This window comes from Botryllus schlosseri, chromosome 14 (assembly GCF_051294905.1).
Source record: "Botryllus schlosseri isolate E-star chromosome 14, Bs_hap1, whole genome shotgun sequence".
Classification (NCBI taxonomy): Eukaryota; Metazoa; Chordata; class Ascidiacea; order Stolidobranchia; family Styelidae; genus Botryllus; species Botryllus schlosseri.
Genome location: NC_137249.1, coordinates 16,300,369 through 16,319,019, shown reverse-complemented (window position 1 = coordinate 16,319,019; position 18,651 = coordinate 16,300,369). Strand labels below are relative to the sequence as shown.

The following is an 18,651-nucleotide window of genomic DNA, read 5'->3' as shown; positions in this document are numbered from 1 at the left end:
GAGTCATGCGCAATGACTCGAGTCCAAGTCGAGTCAATATACAGATTGACTCGAGTCGAGTCGAGTCATTTACGTATTTTGAGAAAATGACTCGAGTCGAGTCGAGTCATCAGAAAATCGTGACTCGAGTCATTACAACCCTGTAAACATCACTCAGAATTATATCGCGGTAGTAAATCCTGCGTGCGTACGTGCATATACCTTCATACGTCATTTGGGTTAAAATGTTGTGTTTGATTTATACCGTGGTGTAAGTGTTGAGGTAGGTTTGGGTTTCGCGTACCACGGGTATATATTCACACCCGTACCACGGTTGGTACACGGGTGTGAATAAACAACTTTTTTCGCTAAGAGTGTAGGCTATAGCTGGGGACAAATCGGGGACATTGACACGAAATTTCGAGAAGGCAAAAAATACACATTGAGTTGAGAGTTTTATGGGAAATGGGTCAAAATGTAGTTATTTACAGAAGCGAAAACACCAATGCTGGACCGTTATATATATAGATAATTCAAATATCAGTGGTCACGCTGCTGTGTCACTTCCGACTCGAAAGGTCCCCAAGATCCAGAAAAACTTGAATCGTGATTCAATAAGAATAAAACAAATTCCAACGTCCGCATTGACAGTTTAATCTTCTGCCTTTCTCACAACTGAGCAAGGCTAACGCCAGATTACGACTAACGCAAAGGGAGCATAGAAATATCCTAACTTATAACGCCGTTACCGCCACCGCCACTGTTTTAGCAGTGGTTGATAACTGGATTCAACCAACCAATCAACATCATCAATTTCATTGTTCACGAATTAAGGCGTGGCTACTTGTTAGAAAAAAAACCCTGTTATCCGCGATACAATTGCAATATGCTATTATCTATAATCTATATTATACTTGATAAGAAGTATTCAAGTAATATGCAAAGGGTGTGGCCTGCGAGCAATTTGAAGGTTTGAATCCGGGCCGCGATTTAATTTGAGTTTGATACCCTGCGGTAAACTGATGTAACAAAATTAGCACCCGTCTTTTCAACAAAAGCATCAAGGAATGCTAATGAATTATGAACCTCTTTTTCCATGGGGAATTTCAGTGACGGGTGAAGACCATTCAATTTGCTCAGAAACAAATCACACTGGCATTCATTCTCAAATATGGCGAAGGTGTCATCAACATATCTTTGATACATTAATGGTCGATCAATATCATCGAATAACCGTTTCTCGTAAGGCTCCACAAAATGTTAGCCTGAATGGGACCAAGAGGTGATCCCATTGCAACACCATCAATCTTCTTATACATTGTGTTAGTGAAACTAAATTCAACACCACAAATGAGCAAGCGCATTAATTTAATGAAAGAGGACCTTGAAAATGGAGGAGACGGAAGGACACCACCATATAGTTCATTGGCACAAATCTCTACAGTGTCTCGAGCTGGTATGTTCGTGAATAAGCTAGATATATCAAACGAACACATAGAGATTTCAGACACATCGAGAGCAACATTACCAATGATATCAGCGTAGTGTCCTATACGGCAGTGGCGGCTCGTCCTATAGGGCAACTGGGGCATTGCCCCACCTAAAATTCTGTTCAATAACAATTTAACCATTTATAGACGCACAGCAATCAGTATATACCGAGATCACGGCGAAACCCGCATTATTCTTGTGCTTTCGCTAACAAATGCCCATACATAGCGAAGTCTCTGCGAAAATCGAATTCTCTTCTGTGTTTTCGCTTTGTGAATGCCTAGCCGGGGCTTGCCCCGGTAGCGCTCATAACAAGCTTTCACTATCTATTCTCTCAAAGCCGCGCACAATAAAGAAACGGTGATTTACTCTCTCCTATTCGTAAAATGGCCGAGCAAGTGGGGCAACTATGCCTGTCGCCCTTAAGGTGTGATGTAACAATCGTATCTATATCTGAACTCGGTTACCGTGATATGCGTTGACTCGACCTTGGCTGGTATATGTCGATTTTGACGGTGTTTCGCACCATGATAATTCTTGAAACTTGGTACGATATGTCGTGAAGGTAGTATTTAGCACTGCTCCAAGTTTCAGGCTTGCTACTCAAAGATAAGGGTGGTAATTTCGTTTCCGAAGTTCAGTGTGTGCTGATCTATCATGTACTTTGTACAGCAAACAGATTTTACTCAAAAGCCGGTATTGGTCTCCATTGATTTTGACGATGTTCCATACCGAGATCGGTCATGATATTTGGCACAGTAAGTCTTAATGTTATGCCCGTATTTTGAAAAAATTGCTAACACGAGAATTACGTAGTACTCGTATTAAAACGCGATTTAGGACTGACGGAGTTTGGCATTACAAAAATAATCTTAGTCGGCGCCTATCAAATACTCGTTTCAGCTTTAGAACCGGGGAATCGCGTCAGAAAGGTGAGTAATACCTACGTTACCGGTTCGGCACCCTAGCTTATGGTTACTCGAGCGGCTCATTTTTCTAGTTCTGGACAACAATGGTCGGTCACACCTGGCTCGCCTATAAAACAGAAGAGAAGCAGTTCATTTTCGGATTATTTCAGTCAGACTGCTGATACAATCTTATTGAATATGGATTCTGAGAAGAGGGGAGAAAAGAGAGCGAACTATTCAGAATATGAAAAGGAATTATTGGTCAATTTGGTGCCCAGGACACCGATTTTGTTGGACAAATCGACCGCTTGATCCATATGCAATGACAAGGAGTCAGCTTGGAAACGAATTCGGCGGCCAAACAAATGACGGATATCAATAAAGAAAATTTCAAGACTGGAGGTGGGCCGTTCAAGGATCACGATTTATCTCCAATTTCAAATAAGGTTTGTAGGCCAACTTCCTTTCGGTGTGACGGGGTTCTTTCTGAAAATTGTTAGTCTAGTTTCTCATTTTGAATAGTGCGATTCCATTTCCAGCTGCTTGCAATGGAGCCCGCTCAATTCAATCCAATATTACCAGACTCTGAGTTGGACACAGAAAGAGCTTCTTTTCGACAGTTTGGTGGGTTCATTGCAAGTACAGAAAAAGGTTGGTAATCAGAAGCTCAGCTAACAGTCCTTTCAGCGTTAGATACTATTCGTGTACCGAATCACAATCGTTTACTATAGTTCGTATGCACTCCAGCAGAGATGCAAGCACTCGTGAGTTTGAGCATATGCAATTATGCATGCGAAGATTCAAGTGATGCAGTAATCTTGAGAGAACATTTACAAAAACTTGGTACTAAAGTGATAACATGCACATGCCAATTGCATATATATAGCCTATGTGTTCGAGAATACACACATCTGCCTGCTTGCATCTCTGTGAGTCTGTAATGCATAGAAATTTGATATATATAACATATAGGGGTCTATAGTCTACTTTCTTATTCACTCACCCTTATCATCAACAATCAGGGCTCCCCATAAACATGTCAAAATTTGTGGCTTTGTAATTGATTCAGTGTTAGTTGACCGTTTAAGCATTTGTTACCCTAACGCATCATTTATTTGTTAATCTCATGGAAAATACATGGGTCACCAAGTATCATCTCGTGGAAAGTACATGTGTCACCAAGTATGTCTTGTTTGATTTCAGATGAATTGATCACACTGACAGCTGAGGTGTTGTCTCCCTCGAGCACAGCACCTGCTGACGACTCGCTACTATCTGCTGAGTCAAGCAGACATCTCATCTCTTCAAAATCATTAAGAATGTATGCCACTACTCCGGAGAAACAAGCTTCTCACAAGATACCAGGTATAGTAGCCTATTCTTGTAACTAGCCTATTTAGCTATGTGTTGTATTGCTGTTTGTCTGGATATGTCCCTAGCTGAAAACTACAAGAGATATTTTTTCCGTACTAATACATAATTTTAAAATATAAATATATTTTTAGATGATACTGCAACTGTATCTGTACCAAGAGATTCTGCACACGGCCATAAACCACTTCTAGCTTCGAAGTCAAGTGCAGGCCCACATGTTCGTTCTGCGAAGAGAAAACTCGATATAAAACATATCGATGAAGAGTCGGAATCAAGAAATGAGCTTTGCAAATTGCAAACCACCAAACTGCAGAAACAGATAGAGCTGCTCAACAAACAGCTGCGTTTGGTAGATATTCAACTGGAGCAGTGTTGCAACAAAAAATAGACATTGATGAAATTGATAGTATGCTAGTTCTTTATGGGTTTGACCAGAGGTCTCAAACTCAAATGTGCTCGCGGGCCAATTTTCCAGTTTTTGACGACGCCGCGGGCCGCAGCATTAATAGGGGTATTCTATGTCTTTCCAGTAGGCCTTATTTGACGGGATGAAATTGTCCTATTGAAAAGTAGCCGACCTAACAGACTGACATTCAACACACATCGCAAAAATGTGACTTACTTTTGTAGCAATTTGGACCTGGCACGAAAAAGATAATCACATTTATAACTATTTGAATAGGATTGCCGTTGTACTTGATGGATAATAATTATACGATATAGACACCATGCGGATGGACAAATGCATGATGTCATCATAAAAGCTATCGCGTTATAATTTTGAAGCTACTGTGAATATTTTGAATTTAACAAATTGATAATAGATATTATTGATCTGATATCACAGCATTTAGGGTTGAGCAAAGTAGCCCAGTCCAGGATGGGGTACACTCCTGATAACCGGGCTATTAATCTCATGATTGTCCTTGGTCAAATACCGTGGAATATTGGGGCATATAAACAACAATATAAATATATTAATGAATGTGTCCGTAATAAAAATGTCGGAACGCCGAACATCGTCACATCGTTGGAGCGTACCACTGCGGTATTCAGTACCTCTAAGAGGCCATAATAACATGGATAGAGGGACCCAAGATGTAACTAACAGATTGCCAATTGTTGCTATGACGACTTGCTTAGATAGCGGAATACCAAGCTACTACCTTCCGATCTATTACTATTCCCCATGACACGTGAATAGTTTGTTGCGTCCATCTATTTGTAACCAGTTACGGCGTTCCGAGTCCACTTTGAGTCATTCTCATTTTGTCATCGAGTCTGCCGGAGTCCGAGTAATTCTCCGAAAGTTCGCTTCCAAGTCACAATAACTTACAAATTTCAGTCACATATCCCTGCACGAATCATCTCTAAGGGTCTGGTTTTATCATCATGAATTGAAAATGTGGCGAAATAGTGAATCTTTTACAGCATGGTAGCGTTTGCAATTGATGTGATGGTGAAGTTTGATGAATAGTTATATATTGTCAAATACTTGAAAATCTAAAATGTCTTCGCGGGCCGCGCAGAATGATCTGGCGGGCCGCATGCGACCCGCGTGTTTGAGACCTCTGGGTTTGACCATGTGCTAGTTTTCATATGTCAGTTCTTCACATTTTGTTTTTGCCACCGATGTTCTTTTCCATTCTAATATCTGATTCGTTATCATGCGTAATGGATATAGATTCAATAACAAAAATTGGTTATGTACTCCAGAGAAAAGAGAGGAGTGTCACAAACCATATTACTGCTCCACATGAGCTAGATACATATCTGTAATGATGCCTGATTATCGCGGTATCCTTTTGTACATATGTTTGTATTCTTCAAACTTTTGCCTACCAATTGCCTCATGTATTTTTGTACCCGCTTCATGTGTTACCGCTAACTGCCTCAATTCCAATTCATGCTGTGCTTGCCGCTATATGTGTTTGTGTATATTGTGTTGATGTTGTGCTTGCTGTTGTTGTTGTATGTTCAAATTGTTCAATTCTTCATGTTGCCTATGACTTGCGCTTGCCCCATGACACTGAATAAATGCCTGCTTCAAGATGTATAACTATATGTCTGTTGTTCGGATCACGATGCGATTCTCTTTACTATAAGTGCCATTGCGCATGACTCGAACCAAGTCATATGACTCGAGACTCGGGCGGCCAAGACCGACATATCATTGTAGTTTCGAAGAATAGTAATCATTGTAGTTTCGAGGAATAGTAAAGTAACCACCCTATTAGGATTTCGTCTATTGGTACTGGTACTTGAAAATGCGACCAGAAACTACTAAAGGTGAGGGAATTAGTATAATATAAATTCGAACCATTCGATATCACCAAACAGACATAAAAAGTGGGTTTAACAAGACTTTAACTGGAAACTGAGCAGTCAACACAATGACTTGGACTCGAGTCTTATGACCGTGACTCGGACTCGACCCTCTGATCAATGACTTGGACTCGGTGGTGAATTGAAAATGACTCGAGTCAAAACTATGAAATTGACTTGGTTACAACCCTGCCATTCTGAAAGTAGTTTTGTCATGAGTTTGCATCAATTTTCTGCATAGTTCCCCATGAACTAGTGCCTGTATCAAGATGACTGAACTTATCCTTATGAGATTTTACCCATTAGTAGTATCACAAGTCATTTTGCATTGGTCGCAAAGCCACAATGCAATTTGCGAAGTAGCAACCACCATTTTGCTGCTGTAAGTATGCAATCTCTCTGCTAAATCCACTTTATGAAAGAACCTGAGCACTTTTCGAAGGACATTTTTCTCAGTATGAATGTCTTGTTGATATTACCATTCTCAGGCGACCATTGATTTCACATCAACATTTGTCCAAGGAAAAGAATTGTATTGAAAATAGTATGAATTGCAACAGCATCAGGTCAGGTCACATTTAGTTCTGCACAGATGTAAAGTGTAATCTTATCAGTTGCTGACGGATCGCAGAAGCTTGTGCGTAATCTGTACGTTGGCCTTGTGGCAAAAAATCACTATCGTCCACCTCATCATCCCTTAATTCATCAAATGATGCCTCAATCATGCCACGTTGCCTGAGGAAGTTGTACATGCAGACACAAGCTGGAATTACATGTAGAGTTGTGCTGACTTTCAATCTCAGGCCTGTTCTTAGGCAGGAAAATACTCTCTTCAAAACGCCAAATGCACGTTCAATTGTCAATCTGGTCTTTTTGTGACTTTTGTTATATGACAGTTCAGGCTGACGCAAGGGATTGCGTAATGGTGTCATCAGATAACTAGTCAACGGGTATCCTTGGTCCCCCAGCAGCAATCCATTTGAGGTCGACTGATTTTCCAGATATCCATACAATGCAGAATTATGGAATATCCTTGAATCATGTGCAGAGCCGTACCATTTAGCATAAATGTTGGTGAATATAAGTCGAGCATCACATACAGCCTGAAACATGAATGCATGTATTGGTATTGTGAATTACTACTGTATGCAAAACTTGCACTTCATAATGGCATAGTGGGCAAGGTATTTATTACTAGAAATTAGTTCATTGAATAATAGTTTCAAGAAATCCTCCACACCTGCACCAAATTGTACGATGTAACATATCTATATTGTCATATAATATTGCAACATGAGAATACTTGATATATTTATTGATAGGTATTGTTATGGAGGCTTGATGCAGGTGTTGCCTATATCGCTATAGCTTATAAATCAGTTATGATATTCACCTGGCAGTTTATGGAGTAGCCTTTTCGGTTTCGGAACCGTTCTGCATTCTCACCACCTGGACTCTGAATACGAACATGAGTGCAATCAATTGCACCTATCACATCTGGAAATGATGCGATTGCAAAAAATTCCTCCTTCACACTCCGTAGGTTGGAATGAGGCCATCGTACGAAAGTCCCGAGATTAGCAACTATGACTTATGAAACCTGTAAATGAAAATAACTGAATTTGCAAAAGGGCAAGCAATCGAACACCATCACTTCCTTACCCCCTTGATTACATTTGATACTGGCGGCTGCGAAATGCCTTCCAAATTTCCAGAAATCAATTGAAAAGAACCGCTGCTTGTGAAGCGTAAGAATATCAACATTTTATGCAGTACTGGTAGAGCAACGCCTTTACTAAAATGTCTGAAGTCATTCTGAATGATCGCAATGAAGTCATGAAGGCCTTGTTTTGTGAAGCGATAGCGTGCTCTAAATTGGTCGTCAGAGGTATTTTCCATAGGGTTTTGCAAATCTGCCAGTCGACGTTTCGGTACTCTTTCATGAACTAAATCACGATAATTCTCTTCCCCAGTCCACCTCATGAACTCTAAAAAGTCCATCTTTTCATCAGCAGTCGCGCAGTACAGCTACCACGATCAAAACAAATGAGAGATTATTCCCCGTTTCTGGCGACTTACATTTAACACGTAAACAAGTCTTACCGAGCGAAGAAATTTCTTCCATGATACCATCACGGATCCACTGGTTTCATTCTCGAATTACGCTCGGCATCACAAGAGTCGTCGATGCGTGACCATAAATAATTCCCGTCTTACGAAATAGTTGTTGTGATGCGAAACCGAGTATAATTCGGCGAATTATCGTTAATACGAGTTTTACATTGGTTTCGAAATACGGGTGTAAGTTTTAAGTTTGTCACTGAACTATGTGGGTAGTAATTTCGTTTCCAAAGTCGAGTGAGAGCTGACTCTTCATTTATCGCTAACAGATTTACGCAAAAGCCGTTATTGGTCTCTATTGATTTTAACGATGTTCCATACCTAGATCTGTCATGAGCTTTTGCACGGTATGTCTTGATTTTAGTATCGAACGCGGTGCCAAGTCTTAAAGTTGACGCTCAATGATTGAGGCAGTTATTTCGTTTTCGAGGTCGAGTATGGTAGAGATGCGCGCTGATCTGATACTTAGCCTACCTACATCATTGCGGATCTCACGGAAAAGCCGGTGTCTGTCTGTGCTAATCTAGTCTGCGTTCCATAACGAGATCGGTGATGATATTTCCAATGGTATATCTCGATGATCGCATGAAACAGCTAACTAAGATTCTCGGTTTGCATTCAAATATTCACATAATTTTATGTTCGCCAATGTGCATTTCACTGTGAAATTGTGGCCTTCAAACCATTTGCTTACAATCCCCTGTCAAATGCGATAGCTATTTCATTTTCGATGTCGGCTAACAGCTGATCATTCGATCAGCCTATTCCTCGATCTATTTTACTCAAAGTTCGGTGTTCGTCTGTTTGTATTGATCTTATTAGGATCTTGGTTGTTTTCACACCCTATTTAGCGTCCACTTGCAACGTAATAATTTTATTTATTACACGAGCTTTCGGAGCTCCGCTCCTTCTTCAGGTGTTGAAGGTATTGATCTTGACAGTGTACCATGCCGGAGTGGTTTATGAGATTGCGAATGCTACTTCTCGATGATTTCATGTAACAGTATGCTAAGTTTACGGCTTTCATTCATGTATTTATTGATTAATATATTTTCCAACGGCGATTTGGCAGCAGACAGTAAGCCGTATGTGTTGCGTCACAATCTCCAGTTTCAAGGCCAAAATGTACTATGTTGTTCCGAGACCGAAGTTCCGAGGCTGCTGTCCTTAGTTCTTTAAAGACCATTCAAATTGATGTTCTGGATTCAATATGACAGGCCCAATCTATGAGATAACAATTGCGTATGTGTCCGAAGTCGTTGACCTTTGCAGTTAGGCTTACGCAATCTCTCGAGTTCTAGTCATTGGAATTAGTCTGGTCAAGTCAAGTGCGAACATGAATCGTATTGAATCTTTGCTCCGTACGTAGGCTAGTTTACGCAGTTGCCTTTAGAGCGAAAATTAAAGGTCTAGAAGACTACTCCTTGTCGCTTCGACATATTCCTGTCTTTTCATTGTATCGCATTTTTGTGGTGTATTGAACTGATAAAATTGCTAATAAACCAATGATGATGATGATAGAAATTGTCCAGTCCATTGATCCAATCGTACGCCGGGTACCTCCGCTTTGGTTGCCTATCACCTGGTCGTAACTCGTAACCACCAGCTCAGTGGTCGTAACACACCAGGATCGTGTACGAAACACTTTCGGACGGCCTATCGATTTGCGTAATCTCTAACTCTACCATGAAATCATAACGCATGCTACTAAGGATGACCTGATAATTGATTCGTGGCATAGGGACGATTCTTAGTTCACGTACATTATGTAAAATAATCCTTTGATTAAAAAAAATGAATAAAACATTTGTTACCACACTTCAAGTCACGGCTCACCGGCAAACCTCTCGCGGCACCTACGTTAAAATCACTGTTGTCGGGAAATTCATGTGACCATCATATTATAGTTACTTTTTTACGTTGGAAAACGCCATTGTGACGTCATGTTGATAAAAGTCGCTCGCAGCCCTTGCCCCACCACCCGATATTGTCACGAGCCGCCACTGCTATACGGTGTGGAGTGGACACACGCAAATCTCACGGCTCAGTGAAATCGGTCTACGTCACAATTTCCATTTGGCTGCAGGCAATTTGACGGCTTGTCGAGCATTAAATTTGGTAAAACGGGTATTAGTCGAAAGCTGACGCTTTTATTCCGCTCATGGCCCTGAAACCCCCACAATCAGCCTCAAATGTTTCATTGTTATGGAGATTGGCATTAGGACGCAACAAGGATGTCTGGTCAAGTGCGAGCACACAGTACCAGCCTTTACTTGATCTGCAAGGGTAGGACTTGGTCCGCGAATGCAGCAGGTAAAATGTTGAATAAAGGTTTACAGTAGGGGTGTCGAATTAAACTGGGATCGCGGTCCGGATTCAATCCATTATTAGATAGCTTGCGGGCCGGACCAGTCAAATGATTCCAAAATGTTATCACCAAATCCATACCTTTGTTTTTCACTGGAATATGCTCTATTACCAAGCCTAGGCATATATAGCCCTTGTCAGGAATATAGGAGATTTAACTAAACAGTGACGTTGGAATTTGGTTTATCATTTTTCAATCACCATTCGATTTCTCTGAGTGCCAGAGACCGCGTCAACCGCGGTATCATTGCCGCGACGCCATCTGAGCACTCCAACTCTCGCCGCGCAGCCGCTCCATTGCTCTTGAGCTACTCTCTCGTTTCGCCAGACACCATTGTTGTGTCCCAATGCCATTCTCCATAACGAGGAAAAATTTGGGGTCCAGGGCCATGAGCGGAATAAAGTTTATATTTTCGTAATCAGTGCAGCGTTAGCTTTCGATTGATACCCGTTTTACCAAATTTAATGCTCGGTAAGCCGGTCAAAAATGACTGTCAAATTGCCTGTAACCAAATGGAAATTGTGACGTACAGCAATTTCACTGAGCCGTGAGATTTGCTTGTGTCCACACCATATAGCAGGGGTCCGGAACCTTTTTCGTCCGAAGAGCCATAGTGGCCCAATTTTTTTCCATTTTAACTCTTTAAAGAGTCAAACATGTCAATCAACTGTCACGTCACTTTTGAAAATTCGTGACGTCACGGTACCACTTTAACTCACAACATCGGATTCGTTGTGTGCACCTCATTTTCTCCGTAAAAACTCGTAATAATCATGCTGGTAACCTCATTCGAGCATGAGACAACCCATGATCGGATGCGTAAGTGGAGCCAAGCATGATCATTGCAGCAGTATATACCCAATGTAAGTTATGCTGATACATCAGTGACATGGGGTCATGGGAGGCAAGCAAGGCAGTTCGACACCTGACACCAGGATGAGTGAACGAAAGTTGTGAAAATTTCAATTACTATTGGTATTTTCTATCGATGTTCATGAATGACTGAGTTTTGAACATTTCCTCCCACAATTAGGCGATTTGCATATTCTTCATTCGAAAAGACAGCCCGAAACGAGAGGTAAGGCACATACGGGCCAAACTTCGCCATTGATATCGCAATTCATCGTAAATAGCTTAAGATTTATATTAACTGATATAAATTGAATGTTGCTGTTGCACTGATTGCGAAAATCTAATTCCTGATCGAATTCTCAATTCTCAAAGTATTCGGCGGGAACATGACGTTGCGCTACATGCCTACATTTTATCGCCGATGTTACAAAGCGACTTACCAATCAAGAACGTGGATAGCTATGGCGTTGTTTGTAATGGTGAATATCACATCCACGGCAGTTCATTTCGTACCGCAGATCAAAAAGACGGTGCCTATTTATTTGATAACTACGTAGTCATATGAGCATCGCCATGTCATCTATTCTCTTTATTAAATCAACGTATCGTGCAATCCAAGATTTCGAGTCTGGTACATCGAATTCGCGAGTTATATTGGTCGCCGGCACGACACCAACTTAAATTTGGGGATTTTGAAAAGGGCTGTCCGAGCCCCTAACCCTGAAGACGGCATTGTCTTTACCGCTCAAAGACATGTTTATACCCACACGAGAATATAGCCTAATTATTCTGGTCGTGATGCAAATTTACTAACAAGTTGCTGCAATATTGATCAATTCAGTATAAAAATAAATATTTGACAAAGAGCCATATCTTATCCCCAAAAGAGCCATATGGCTCGCGAGCCATAGGTTCCCGACCGCTGCCATATAGGATACTATCAGTATAGAACAGTGGTTCCCAAACGGTGGGGAGTTCCCCACTGGTGGGGAATTCAATGGTTTCTGGTGGGGAGTAGACGCATTTGTTCAAAATTATATACAGGGCAGTCTACATATTCACGGAGACACATGCGCAATTTCCGTTACCAGTTAACTGCTCGGGAATGTATATGCATCGAAAATTATATTGCGTGCTGTTCACAAAACCTCATTTATAACTCTGGATGGCCAATCATGGCGTGACAAGCGCATACAGCACGACTAGTTTGACGTGAAATAACGTTTTCGCGAAATTTTGTGCGTTACTGGTATCGGTTCACAATACGTTTTATGTTGAAGTTATAGGCGATTGTCTCGCGTACTGGTGTGGCTGTGTGTCTTGTGTATAGTCAAACCAGCAAACAGCTGCTCTGTGATGACAAAAGCGCTGGGTAGTGGGGAACAGGACCGTAATGTCGCACACCAAACCCCCAATTGGGTGGGGGGCGAGCTCGAAGGGGCCCAAATTTATTTCGTGAATTAATAAATTAAAGTATTTTTTTAATTTATGCCACATTTTTAAAAAAGTTTCGCGCTGGGTGTGCGATTTAATATTGCCAAATATCTCATTATTGGGTACCCGTCCCCCACGAAAATACGTAGAACTTATAGAAATGGAGACGTCGGCGTCAGCCATTATTGCGCCACGACGCACTATGGCATATGAAGTTATTTATAGACCATGTAACATGCAACTCCGAGAAGTGTGCCAGAACGATCAGCAGCGAGAAGAAGGAAAGGACGTAGTTTATTTTTGTCCTTGATGTTTTTTGCGGCATATACACCGACTCATGATACACATACACACGATCTGCGCATATGCATACCATACCATCCATACCAAGAACTTGGCCAAGAAGGAATGCCCTTGTGGTGACCCAAAACTTCGGTATATATTCAAAACATATATGTTTAATTGGCTAAATGGCTGGCGCCGAATGTTTCTGTCCTGTCGATCTGAGCCCCACAGTACAAATGCCATCCCGCAGGAAAAAAATTATTTGCCAGTAAAGCAATACCTATTTGAAATCGCGTGTGCCTTTTAGTTTTGGCGATCTTTTGACATAACAGATATAGGATGTCACGAAATAGCATAATATGTAACGAAGTCAATCTACCAACGGGTCTGCTCGAAGATGTTCAATTCTGATTTAGGGGTCCTACCTTTTTCAACACACCTCACTCAGCTCAACCGGTAAATCTGATTACGTGAGCAGAGAGGGGATAAAAAATTGATAGCAAAAATATGAAATTCCCGATCATATTGGCCGATTCAAACACGAATTATATAAATTGTTCGCGCTACGCGCGTTTAGCCGAAATAAGGCGACGCACTAAACAGTAGTAGACCCAATGTAGCTGATAAGTTGCAGGGAAAAAGTGTACAGGCTCAGCGGGGCTGACGGGGTTCTGGGCGCCCAAGACCAACGTTTTTTTTTTGCGGGGCTAACAAAGTGATGTTGCGGTCCTGGTGGGGAATGAAGGCTTGGAATATATCTGAAGTGGGGAATGAAGGTTGGGAACCACTGGTATAAAATGTAAACATGGAATGGCAACGGCCGATTTTGCAGCTTCGTTCCGCTTCGCTGAAGCTCTACTCAGACTTATTTTGCGGCAGCTACTGTAGGATTTCTGGCAATCCAAAAGTTGTCTTCCAGATCTCAGAATTTACTGAATCTGGTCTTGATCTGGTCTTATCATCGGATCATCCGTATCATTGCCAAAGCCCCACGGGGGCCTGGATGTGCAACTGATTAATCGCTTCTCAAAAGATTTGGTGTTCTAAACCTAGAAGATATGAGGAAGCTAGAAATTGCCAAGTTTATGTATCAGTTACATTGCGGTCAATGTCCCTCAAATTTCAACGACTACTTCACCCAGGGATATCTAGACTACGGGATTGATAACTGGTCACGTGACCGCGTACTGAATTGACGGGATGAGGGCATTCTTGTCAAACAGGAGTTGAGGTGAAGGAATATCGTTGCGCTCGCACCTCGCAGTTGAAATTGTGTGCGTTGTTATTTGTCAATTCAGGGATATATACTGTTCGCCAGGCATCTACTAGATAAGTTAGGGACGATCGTACATCGTAAGTTGGCTGGCAAACTGTCTTATAAATCTCGTGCGAAAGGTCGATGACGATCGCGTTTGAGCAGTGCCGGTACTAATTCTAATTGTAATTGCGGGTTTGCGTTCATCGCTAACTGCGTCGTTACTATTGATGCACGGGATGGACTGACCGTAGATCTTACTGAAGTGAACTGAGGATAAGTTTTGATAGTTTAAACGTTGGAGCGGTACCAGTATTGGCTACTCAGCTCGTTAAGTTTGTCACGCGCGAGAAGTACCGGTAAGAACTAGTCGAGTCGTTCAGTAGTAGTGGTAGTGACTGGCTGATTTGTACTCGTGTTTTTTTTTGTCTTGACGTATAGCCACTGGTGCTACACAGTATACAGACAGACAGACAGACAGACAGACCTATAGGCTGGGCGAGTGGGCGACTGAGCAGCGTGCAAGGCTTTGGCCCTATAGGCTTAATGGCCTGTAGGCTTGCAGGCATGTAGGCTTACAGTACATGCCTATAGGCAATAGGCATAATACAGGTCTATAGGCTTACAGGCTCATATGCTTACACCATCTAGATATCCCTGGCTTACGCGCCTATATCATCTAATTTCCATTTTATCACCATAAATTGCTGGAACTAATTATATTAGACTTGAATTTATCTGACGCTGACACTACGATTGACGAATGGGATATACCTGCTGTGTGCCAAATTGCCGTACTGGATACAGACCCAGAAAAAGTTCTACAGTAGAGGAATGCTCAGTTTTACATGAGCGCATGTTTGTTTTTCCACAAGAGCAACATTTACGCCAGAAATGGATTAGAGCGATTCCACGCAAAAATTGGATAGTAACAATGTACTCCAGGGTGTGTGCGAAGCATTTCTCTCCTGATGACTTCATGGTAGACACCTGTGATACAAACAGCACCCGCCGAAACAAGCACGAATTTCAGAAATTATCAAGATCGCGTTTGAAACCGGGTGTTGTTCCTCATATTTTCCCGAATCTGTCGGAGTATTTGAGTGTACCGAGCCCTAAATCTCGGAGTACGAAATCAAGTGCTTCTGCAAGACGTGAAATGCAAAATTCTCTAATTGATGGCCGTAACAAGCAAATTTTTCTGCTTGAAAATATTGAAACATTAGCTTCTCTGAAGGAGAAGATTAAGAGCGAGACACTACCATCTGGATATAGTTCTGTGTGCACCGATGATTCGCTGCAATTTCACTGGATAGAGACATCAGAAAATATGATCAATCCACCGAAACTTGCCATATCCGTTGTCATAAAGCAGAATTTGGAAGTCTTTGCTTTTGTTAATTCCAAACCAGTTCCCAGATCGATGTATGAGAACGTGCTTCCAACCGGTCTAGATATCTATGACTTAACCTCGGAGACAAAAGCGCACAAGTACAGCACACGCGCGTCAGCGAAGAACAACTACCATATGATCAGGACTGAATACAAGAAAACGCATTGCTCTATCAAGTATGCCGGACCCCAATTGTGGAACAGCATCTCGCCGGCTATCCGACAGTCGTCGAGCATGTCCGCATTCAAATCGAAATGCAAGCAATTTCTTCTAAATCAATACTAGCAAGTCTTCAGGATTACCGGACCACGACCTAACATCGAGCTCGCCCTCCGCCACATGCCACCTCATTTTGTCGCTTGCGTCTTATATTCTCTGCATTACTTTTCATTCAGTGTGCAATGTGCATGCCTCTTATTTACTTCGCCTAGGCTAAGGTGGGTGTCTGATCTTAATGGCTACTCCAAGTTGTTTCGACACCTTCCTATATTTTCATTGTATCGCAGTCTTGTGATGTTTTGAAACGATGAAAATATTCATAAACCTGATTGATTGATTGATTGATTGATTGCCGGTGAGCCGTGACTTGAAGTGTGGTAACAAATGTTTTATTCATTTTTTTTAATCAAAGGATTATTTTACAAAATGTGCGCGAACTAAGAATCGTCCCTATGCCACGAATCAATCATCAGGCCATCCTTAGTAGAATGCGTTATGATTTCGTGGTAGAGATCACGCAAATCGATTGGCCCTAGTTTTTCTAAGCCCGTCCGAAAGTGTTTCGTACACGATCCTGGTGTGTTGCGAGTTACGACCAGGTGATAGGCAACCAAAGCGTTGGCACCCGGCGTACGATTGGATCAATGGACAGTTTCTAGGCGTCTAATTTTCGCTCTAAAGGCATCTGCGTAAACTACGTACTGAGCAAAGATTCAACACGATTCATGTTCGCACTTGACTTGACTAATAGGCCTTTTGCAGGACTTCGATCACGTGACTAGATACGCATAGCAACAACAAATTGGTTAGCAAGCTACTTTCTCGCGCACCTGTTTCAGTGCTAAATATCGCATAGTGTACTGTTGATTTCTGGTTGTAAACGTTTCGGAAATTTGTTGTAGAAGTCATCAGAGATTCACCTATGCTAGATGTCAATCATGTACAAAGCATTTCGAATGATATCGTCAGAATTACGCAGAAATCCATCGGTAACGTAGTCGTATTACCGTACTCAACTCTGATCATATGTACTTAAATTTATGCATTTGAAGTAAAGCGATTGGCTTATATTCTGGTAAGAGTATTTGTTAGTTCAAGCAGTACTATTTGTCTGTTGTGGAGCGTGATTTTGGATGGAAGATATGGCTGAAGCAGCCGGGACCCGCAAGGATCAGGATATACTGTCTGCTGGTTTGGGTGCTGGCGTGCTGCTATAAAACAAATGTCGCTGAACACATCGGAAGTATCTTTTGGGAGAACCTGCCGTCAAGACTAAGCAAATCAGTGCACTTTATTGATGCCTTATACAATGCCAATTTTATTACCACTACTTCGCAACTGCGATTGAAGTGGATTTGGCAAATCACACTCGATTTTGATAAATAGTTGATGTCACATATGTGCGATATTTAGCGAACTAAGGGAAGTAACTATCATATAACTCTTTGAGCAGCTCAAACGCAGTGACAAGATCGGACATCCTATACCCAGACGTGGTCAACGTGGTCATTGTTGGGAACCGAATAGAAGTTATGCCTTAATTTATACTCCAGTACAAGTAGCACTAATTACTTCCAGGACATGTTCAAAGTACTTCAAGTGGAAGTAGAAATGAATTTCTGAAAAGCGGTCAAAAAATTCGTTACATGAAGTAGATTTGGTTGAGGGTCACTTAGTTTTAGAAATTGATGCCATGTGACAACTGTAAACATTGCATGTTGCATCTTCTTGATCAACGCAAAAGGGTGATGACACCACAAATAAGTGCAATTTTCAAAAATTAATTTAGTTACCGTGGTACTGGGACTATTTTGCCCAGTTGTTATGACAACCTCACGCTTGAAGGGGATGCAATCATGCGCCAAAGCTACTTTCTAGTTGACAAAATCCCAAACCTGACAAAAAAGTACTACCTAAAAAGTGTCAAATAGAAGTGGAAGTAGCCTAAACTCATAATGACGCTATAGTACTCAGGTAAAATAGTACTTCGTTTCTGACCCCCTCTGTGTATTGGCTCATCCAACTCAGAAACATCCTCTAAAGACGACTAACATTGTTTCTTTCGCATTGACTCCGCAATATTCTGAACTTATGATATTCTTTGATTCATTGAATTTACAAATAAACTTGCAAAGAAGATCGATTTATTAATTTTTGTGAGCATAAGAAATAGTTGAAGAAAAATGGATGTTAACCTTATCAAGTTCAATAACTGCCGAGACTGTTATGCATATGTATTTTCCTCTACCTCCATAGCCACTTGACTAGACATATTCATAGCATCCACGGAAGAGCGCTTGTCTTGCTGTACACAAATGAAATATCATTTTCAAAGCAGACATCAACATCGGGAAAGAAGTTCAGGACAGTTAGTCAGTGGTCAGATCATCTGTTGACATTTTCTGTTGGCATGAAACCACGCTGCCTTCCACCGCATGACCAAATTTTATGTGGTGATAATAATTGGCTCCAGGTTGAATTCTTGACGAGGGCATCATCAATTTCTTAGTTGCCTATGTTCGGCTCTCTTGGGATAATCCATCAGATCATTATTCCGTATGCATGTGGTATAGCCATATGTCTTGAAACTCAAGATATTTGCACTGTGCCATAGAGTGAAGTAATCCAATCCAGGCAATCAATCAAG

At 41.4% G+C, this 18,651-nt stretch overlaps 2 protein-coding genes across 3 annotated transcripts; one reads left to right on the top strand and one right to left on the bottom strand.

Annotated features, from left to right (window-relative positions):
• Positions 1-2,246: 2,246 nt before the first annotated feature.
• On the bottom strand, positions 2,247-8,378 carry LOC145455714 (uncharacterized). Of its 2 annotated transcripts, XR_013920401.1 has the most exons (4): positions 8,181-8,378; positions 7,740-8,105; positions 7,471-7,677; positions 6,590-7,180 (listed from the first exon to the last, which is right to left on the bottom strand). XR_013920401.1 is itself a non-coding variant. In XM_080333692.1 (3 exons), the coding sequence occupies exons 1-3, from the start codon at positions 8,208-8,210 to the stop codon at positions 2,491-2,493; spliced, it is 411 nt and encodes a 136-aa protein (XP_080189818.1). In that variant the 5' UTR covers positions 8,211-8,378; the 3' UTR covers positions 2,247-2,490. The 2 variants fall into 2 exon arrangements, 1 of the variants encoding a protein (XP_080189818.1); XM_080333692.1 differs by lacking the exons at positions 6,590-7,180; positions 7,471-7,677 and adding an exon at positions 2,247-2,505.
• On the top strand, positions 2,567-5,811 carry LOC145455713 (uncharacterized). The gene is made up of 4 exons (XM_080333691.1): positions 2,567-2,824; positions 2,918-3,029; positions 3,582-3,743; positions 3,884-5,811. Exons 1-4 carry the CDS (start codon positions 2,744-2,746, stop codon positions 4,138-4,140), a joined length of 612 nt encoding a protein of 203 aa, XP_080189817.1. The 5' UTR covers positions 2,567-2,743; the 3' UTR covers positions 4,141-5,811.
• Positions 8,379-18,651: the final 10,273 nt, after the last annotated feature.